Source organism: Mchenga conophoros, linkage group LG19 (genome assembly GCF_057382185.1).
Source record: "Mchenga conophoros isolate Kocher_MC1m ecotype Shallow Benthic linkage group LG19, M_conophoros_male_GT1.1, whole genome shotgun sequence".
Lineage (NCBI taxonomy): Eukaryota > Metazoa > Chordata > Actinopteri > Cichliformes > Cichlidae > Mchenga > Mchenga conophoros.
Genome location: NC_140544.1, coordinates 25,300,208 through 25,308,807, shown reverse-complemented (window position 1 = coordinate 25,308,807; position 8,600 = coordinate 25,300,208). Strand labels below are relative to the sequence as shown.

The window sequence follows — 8,600 nt, the reverse complement described above, 5'->3', positions numbered from 1 at the left end:
GGTACGCTAAATTTGTGTTATTCATTGGTTGCATGAAAATACAAGGCAGTGTTGTGAAGGATAAACAGGTTAGCTTGCTGTTCTGTGTGGCCGTTACACATCCATGGTCAGAGGTGATTTATCAGATATCTCCGTGTTGATGTTTTAGTTGCATCATCAAAATACTGTTGCTCCATGATCAACACTGCAACTGACCAATCAGTTAGTTTAAATAAAGATCCGATTGATGTTTTGTTTGATTTCATTAGCATATTTTCATCACTCCTAATATAACACGTCAATGATGTCCAAAGGCATTTTGTGGGACAGTTTTTGTTTCTTTTCTTTCATTTAATGTTGACAAAACATAAAAATGTAAATGGGTAAAAATTCACCCTGTACCACCATCGTTCTGTAGTCTAAGGAGCTTGGAAAGAAAAGTGTCTGGACTTCTTCAAGTTGCTTGAAGATGTTTCACCTCTCATTCGAGAAGCTTCTTCAGTTCTAGTGAGCTCAGCTCACAGCTTCAGTTCAGTAGCAGAGTGACTTCTCTGACAGAGAGGGAATTTACGTGTCTGTGTGAGTGGGAGTGTTCTCCCAGGTCTAGACGGAGGAGGTGTTGCTTCAGTTTTGTTAGGAAAGCCCCGAATGGTCCAAAATATGTAATGTTGACCTCCACGATTTCATGCACCTGATAATAACATGAAACAACAAAGAAATGATGTTACGAAGTAAAGAAAGAACTGCTTACACAGGAAAACAGTTCCTTAAAGGAGAATGACTGGGACATGCTGATATGAGACATAAAATTTGGGGGTTAATTATCCTAAAATAAAACAGGAACCAGAGTAAATGCAAGTCCTGTATCACTGTGCCATCCTCTCTGCATCATGTACATAGCACAAACCGAAAGGAGTGCAACAGTCACTTGGTTTTCTTGTTGCAGTATATAACTGTCAGAAATGGTGTAAAAACTTTACCGTGAACAGGTGTGTCTGCCAAACATTGAGTTTCTCTCCGTCCAACAACATCTGTAGTTTTTCACGAGAATGAGAGTTTATAATGTTTCATCTGAAATGATGACCCATTTTTATAAATGTAACTGAGCACTGTCGAATAAAATGTGAAAGAAATACATTTAGAGAATCCACTTACGTAGAAGTGCAATGTTTATTAATCTGTTCACTATGTGGTTGGTTCATGCTGGTAAGGCTAGCTGTTATGTTATACACTTCTGAGATATAAGCTAAAATGATTTTGGTGTCCTCTGATGTAACATTATTGGGTTAACCCTTTCATTGCTCCTAATAAAACACATCAAAGATCTACACAGGCATGTGTGGCAGAGTTGCACATCTGTAACACTCCTGCACCTGATTTTTAGAAGAGTATCTTTGTATTGCTACTGCCACCACAGTTGACATCATCATATTTAAAATTGCTATACTTACTTAACTGGCCCTCAGTTATCATCATGTGCTATCATTGTAGGCATTCAATCAGAATGCAAGGAATTAATAAAGGCAGAGATCCTCTGATCAAATTTGATTTCATGTTTTTATTTACAAAAACGCATATACATTTCAGAGGGAACCCTGCAAATGTGGAAAGGTGAGAAAAAAGATGTCCTTTCATTTAAAAAAAAAAAGGTTTGACCAGTGGGTTCCCATAACAATGAGATCCTCACAGATGAGGAAATAAGAATAAAAACATGTGAGGTAGGTGAGAGGGGAAAAATGGTAAAGAAGAATGACAGATAAAGAGTTTTCAGTACATAAAAATTGGGTTTTGCATATTGTTTAACAATTTATCTTCCATGAATCAACTTCCATTAAACAATCCATCATGTCTATGAGAATGTTCTAATAATGTCACAAGATAACAAAAACAGAGATTAACTTCCACAAGGTGATGTGTCATAAATCACAAATCTCTTGTATTTATATTAAAACCAGTTATAGGTACAGGTCAGTTAGAGGTATAGGCCAAAGGTACAACACTGTGGAAGTCTTGAGCTACCCCTCATTTCCTTATATTTTGAAGAAAAAGATGACTTACTGCTAAATTGACAGAGTGAAAGTAGACAGTACCTCCTTGTTTTATTATCATCAGACTCACTGCTGCAGCCAGGGGCAGTACAAATGTGATTCCCTTAGACTGCTTTTTAATTTTAGTCTCTTTGTTTTCCTCTGAGTTGTTGGTTCTGTCACTAGTTAACTAACATAACCTAATGTAAGTCTATCAGCAGAAACCAACCAAACCATAGACTTGCTCTAAAAACTCTAACCTAAAACAATTATTTCCTAAATCCATATTACCTCAATTACAGTTTGTTTTTTTTGTTTTTTTTACAACAGGGCTCCACTGAGCTAATTAACCTTCAAATGTGTGGTGTTTCATGTCCTCTTTAATAATGTAATTGAAGATTCAGAATTATTCCACAGTTAGTCACTGAGATTCATCTAAGTCGTAAAATAGAGAGAATCTTATCTGAGATGTGGTTTGGTTCAAAATGCTGGATAAGTTAGATTTTTGAAAATACTTTATAAAATAACCACAGAGCTCCTTTCAGTGTAATAAGTTTCATCCTGCCCCCCGGGCTTTGTGGGTTTCCTATGAGGCCTCTGATTTCCTCCCAGAGTCCAAACAGGTGATGCAGGCTGGTTTAAGTGGTAGCTCCGAGTTTGCGTGCATGGGATTAATTTTTTAATGTGGGCCTTGATGAGTCCTCTAAACTTCCCTGTGGCAAAATAATAAACTACAGGATCCAAAATGCAGTTGAGGCCCATAAGAACCAGGGTGATCTGATGAGCGTCGTTCAGCAACTGACGAGTGGTCTCGCTGTACTTCACGTGGCCGAAGCCGTCTTCGATCTCCAGCACTGCCAGAGCCCAGGGGCCTTGAACTATGTGGTGTGGCAGGAAACACAGAACAAACACTCCCACCACTGCCAGCAACATCTGGAGAGCCCTCCGTTTCACCCCTGTGGGCCATTTAAATATGGATGTCACAGTGAGCTTTTTAGACTGTGTTCCTGAAGACTGACTTTCCGACTGAGGAGAATTTTTAGAAATTAAACTTTGAGCAATAAGGACATTGCATATCACAATGAGTAAAAAGACAACAAAAAACAATCCAATTATTAGAAAATGAGTGACAGCCACTTTTTTCTTCTTGTCATTAGTTCCACCCTGGTATCCCTCAAAACAGCGACGTATGTCGGTGTTGTTTTTACGGTGCACGTTGATCCCTGGACTCACCAGAAAAGGAACAGAAATCGTCAGAACAAACACCCAGATACAAATACAAACAATAATTCCACGAATTCTGCGGTTTGACGAGGCTGCGTCTAGAGGCCGAGTCACCGCCCAGCATCTGTTGATGCTGATGGCTGAAAGGAAGAGGATGGTGCCGTAGGTGTTGATGAAAAAGAAGGTGCCTGTCACCCGGCACATGATGTCTCCATAAACCCAGTCTCCCTCACGGATATAATAGTCAATCCAAAAGGGAAGAGCACACACAAACAGAAGATCAGCAATGGTCAAGTTGGTCATATAGATGTGAATTTCTCCCATGGCCTTGGCTTGATGGATGCAGCGCAGGACAAACAGCACGTAGAGGTTAGAGATGAAGCCCAGGATGAAGAAGACGATGTAGGAAACCGGGATGAGCACATAACGAAACTGAGAGTCCAGGAACGGATTAATGGTTGTGGACACCATACTACTCATTGTTGTCATAGTAACTGATTGAGTCATCTTTGTCTGTGGGAGACAAAATATATTATCATCAGTACAATGTCCTATGACAGAGTTTTACTCCGTTTTGATGCAGATGACAAAGGTAGTGTACAATGGAGGGAAAAGAAAGAAAGGGAAAGAATACATGTATGAATGACTAAATGTATATTTTTGAATGTTACTCTGACTGTATTATACAGGTCAGGGTGTTGTCAGGGTCAGGGTTCATTGATGATCCAGTCCAAAGATGGCGAGCGCTCCGTCCAGGAGTCCTTGATATGATTGTTCTGAGAAGAAAGTTAAATTCTTTGGACGAGCCTTGAACTGTTCAAATTCTACTTAAGTGGTAGAACAGAATTGCACCTCATAGCTCCTTTGCACATTCTGCAAAGAGAACCCTTATTGGACTCACACTTAAGGGTGTGGGCTGACACGAGAGAGACTGAGTCAAATTCCCACAGGGCGTGTTTTGTTTATTATTTTTCATGATTGAGCCCCATTTTTCTTTCATGTAAGTAAAAGTAAAGTTAAATTTTATTTATATAGCACATTTTAAGATGAAAATCACAAAGTGCTTCACAGAAGCTGAAACAAAGATAAAAATCAACCAAAAGCAAGTTTAAAAAGATCAGTTTTTAGCTGTTTTTTAAAAGTGACCACTGAGTCCACAGATCTCAGGCTCAAAGGGAGAGAGTTCTACAGTCTAGGGGCCACAGTTACAAAGCTCTGTCACCTTTTGTTTTCAGCCTCGTGTGTTGGACAACTAGCAAGCCCTTGATCAGATGACCTCAGGGACCTGCTGGGAATGTATGGATGTAAAAATTCACTGATATATGTTGGTGCTTGTCCTTGTAAAAACCAGTGGTATAATAGTGCTTAACATACAAAAGTGTCAGAAGTAAGTAATAGAGAAAGATGAAAGCCATGGCAAAGTACCAAACATGCTAGCAGGTTAATGGCATTAAAAACACAGAAACAAAAGAAATACATATAAAAGCATAATAGAACAATATGTGTAAAAGATAAAGGAGTCAAGAAAAATTTTAAAATAGTTAAGAATAGAACGATAATTGCAACAAGCATTAAACTAACTTAACAAACAAGCATTAACTGGTAGAAAAGGTGAGGCTAAATAAACAGGTTTTTAACTGCGATTTGAAGAATTGAATGGATCAGACTCACGGGTGCAGCCAAGGCAAACACACGGTCACCTCTAGTCTTCAGCCGGGATCTCGGTGGTACCAAAAGTGACTGGGAAGATGATCTTAGTACTCTATCAGGGGTGTATAATCTAAGTAGTTCAATGAGGTAACTTGGCTCTTAATTGTTAATAGTTCTAAAGGTGAGCAGCAGGATTTTGAATTGAATACGGTACTTAACGGGAAGCCAATGCAGGTCGGCAAGGACAGGGGTAATAGAGACACGCCGCCCGGTATCAGTAAGGAAATGAGCCGCCACATTCTGAACAATTTGCAGTCTATGGAGAAAAGTAGAGTTAAGACCAAAATAAAGGGAATTGCAGTAATCCAACCTAGATGTCATGAAGGCGTGGAGAAGCTTTTCCAGGTCCCTGTGCGGGTCATAGTGTCTGGCCTTGCAAATAAGACGCAATAGAAGCAAGATTTGACAACAGAAGACACTTGTTTGCCGAATTTAAAAGAGCTGTCCAAAAACACACCCTCAGTGCAGCAGGGCTGTGACATGGGAGTACTTGGAGGACTTGGTCAGAAGCTTTGCAGCAGCATTCTGAACAACTTGCAGATGCTCCAAAGAGGCATTATATAAACTAGTAAACAAAGAATAACAATAAACAATGAATGAAAGATGAAACAAATGCATGAATGACTATTTCTAATTCGGAGCGCGATACAGTGGGACTCAGCTTAGCAATGTTTCTCAAGTGATAAAAACAGGAGCGGACCAGATATTTAACATGACCAAAGTCAGAGCTGAGTCAAAAGTTACACCAAGGTTCCTGATAGAAGTTTTGGTAAAAGTAGCAAGTGGACCCAAGTTTTCCATAACCCAAACAAACGAGGAGTTCAGTCTTCAACTCATTTAGTAGAAGAAAGTTTAGAGCCAATCAACCTCTAACGGAGTCTATGCATCTATGCAAAATCTGTAGCTTGGAAACATCTTGAGGCTTAAAGGAGATATATCTGAATATCATCTGCATAGCAGTGATAAGAAATGCCCTTAAAAGTGCTCAATAAGTGCTGGAGAGGTAAATACAACTTCCGCTCTACAATGCTATTTTTTCATTGTATATATATGTGATTATTCATTTGTGAATACAAGTTTATCAAACCAAGTTCTCTGAGCGTTTCATTAGTCATCCACTTTGCTCTAGCAGTCGAACCTTAGCTATTGGCCCAGCACACAGGTAAACATTCAAATCTCTATTCCAAGGATTGAAAGGGGTGTTACAAAGGTCTTAGTAAAAGCAAGCAATACAATAAAGTGATTATAAATCACAATTTGCAACTGTGTTTCGCAGAACTGTAGTTCTAATGTGTTAACAGAAACTGTCTTCAAACAAACATTTCAATATTCTGTATAAAAGGCATATAAGCCTTCCTATTACCTATTCTCTAATCTAATTCTCAGAGGAAATTGCTTCTGATAAGAGGACACATGAGTCTGCATCTTACTGTAGCACTACACAACATAAGGGTATTAAAAAGAAGTCACAGTCAGTTACAGAGCAAAAGAGACTGACTGGGGTGGCCTTTGTGACTGTAAAGGTTGCCACTGAAGACAAAATGGTTACGTAAGAGACGTTATTGAAACTAAAGTTGGTTAAGTACTGATAGTGATCTTTAGCACATGACCTAAATTCATCAAAAAGATTGAACTACAAAAGTATGCAAGTGGTTTAACCAGCATGTGGTTCTTAGACTATAACCTGCTATAAACAACCTGCTACCGAATGTTGGTGCAAATTGACTTTTTTGAACGAGCAATGACCAAACAGCCTGCTGCAGTTTGCAAGAGGTTTGCAACATGTTTCCAGTTTTGAGCACGCAATGAATGGTTTTAATTAGATCAGCAGCTACACCACAAACAGTTCTAAGAAACCAAGTTAGCAATTTTACAATTTTGATTTCAACTACTGATAATATCAAATCTAATCGCTTTATTACAAGTTAGTCAAAATGTAATAATCCTGTTATGTTATAATTAATAATAATAATTTGGAGTTCAAATTTAGTTTAACATTATGAGAAAGACATTACCTTCCCCAAAATATTCATTTTATACAAATATCATACTAAGAAATTGATAAAGGAATTTTATTTGAAATAAAGGTTTTGTTGATTTTATTTATTTATTTTAAAAATATTTTTGAAGGGGGAGGGGGGAGATGTCCTCGTCTAATATCAGTCCTGACACTAAGTAATTATTCTAATTATTATTAGTGAGTGGAAGACACTGCAGCCACTACATACAGCTTCACACTTTACATTAGACTTAGTTTTATCTGCATCTCTTAATAACCTCTATTTGACATATAAAAAAACAAATGACAGAGTTACTGCTTACCCGACTGCTCCTTCTGTTGTTTAATCGTCTTCTGTATGTAATAACACTTTGAATGAATTCACAGCTTCAGTTCAGCAGCAGCACGACTTCTCTGACAGAGAGGACAGTCATGTGTTTGACTGTGTGAGTGGGAGTGCTCTCTCAGGTCTAGACGGAGGAGGTGTCGCTTCAGTCTTCATAGGAAAAACCTGAAAGGTCCAAGACACGGAAGATTCGCCTACACAATTTCATGCACCTGAGAATAACATGAAGAGAAACGTCTACTTTGCTGCAACATTTTACTAACTTTTTGGCGATTCATAGAATTGTTTTCAAAACACCACCACGAAAAATGATGTTACCAAGTAAAGAAATTAGCTGCTTACCTAGGAAAACTAGACAGACTGGCACATGCTAATATGAGACATAAAATTGGGGAGTTATAAATGTTAGTCTGTGTATGAAAACTCACTGCCACTATTCACAGATTTAGGTTGAATTTCATTTTCTAAAAATGCAGCAAAATGTGCTACCGATGATTTTAATCACCCTAAAATAAAACGGGAACCAGAGTAGGTGCAGGCCCTGTGTCGCTGTGCCATCCTTTCGGCATCATATGCATAAGCATAAACCTACAGAAGGAGTGCAACAGTTACTTGGTTTTCACTACTCATTGTTGTCATAGTAACTGATTGTGTCATCTTTGTCTGTGGGAAACAAAATACATTACCATCAATACAGTGTCCTATGACAGATGAGCAGAGTTTTGATGCAGATGACAAAGGTAGTGTACAATGGAGGGAAAAGCCTTTGAGAATAACTTTTTGTTGTCCTTCCATTGAAGGTAGGTAAGATAAATAAAAGTAATAAATAAAACTGTCTTCTGTGAAAGGTGTACATGGTCTGCAACAGGTGGTGCATGTCAAAGTAACATCCACATGGGCTCCTCAGACCAGGCCACCTTCTTCCATTGCTTTGTGGTCCAGCTCTGATGCATGAGCAATCAGCTGATACACAACAATCTGACACTTTTCTGCTAGAACCAGCACTAACTTTTTTTTGGTAATTCAAACTATCATAGCTCACCACTGTTTAATTTTGTATTTTCTAATTATTTTTTATTTTTATTTCATTTTGACTTTTTGTTTTTAATTCAGTTTAGTTTCTGTTAGTATCCAGAGTGGATTTTGTTGTTTCAGTTTAGTTTTAGTTCTTAGTATGTTCAGAAAACCTTTATTTGTCACACAAAGGTTACCCTCCGGTGAAATACTGGTAGTATTATGGAAAAACACAGAAAGTACAGTACAATGGGCAAGTGGAGGAGGGAAAAAAAGAGACCTCTACTCCTGCTGGACTCTG

The 8,600-nt window shown here is 38.3% G+C and overlaps 1 protein-coding gene across 2 annotated transcripts; it reads right to left on the bottom strand.

The window, feature by feature from the left end:
* Positions 1-1,475: 1,475 nt before the first annotated feature.
* Positions 1,476-7,325, bottom strand: LOC146552379 (platelet-activating factor receptor-like). 2 transcript variants are annotated; one of them, XM_085257083.1, is made up of 2 exons: positions 7,263-7,325; positions 1,476-3,743 (listed from the first exon to the last, which is right to left on the bottom strand). In XM_085257083.1, exon 2 carries the CDS (start codon positions 3,735-3,737, stop codon positions 2,523-2,525), a length of 1,215 nt encoding a protein of 404 aa, XP_085113209.1. In that variant the 5' UTR covers positions 3,738-3,743; positions 7,263-7,325; the 3' UTR covers positions 1,476-2,522. The 2 variants fall into 2 exon arrangements, with proteins under 2 accessions (XP_085113209.1, XP_085113211.1); XM_085257085.1 differs by having other exon boundaries at positions 1,476-5,196; positions 7,263-7,281.
* Positions 7,326-8,600: the final 1,275 nt, after the last annotated feature.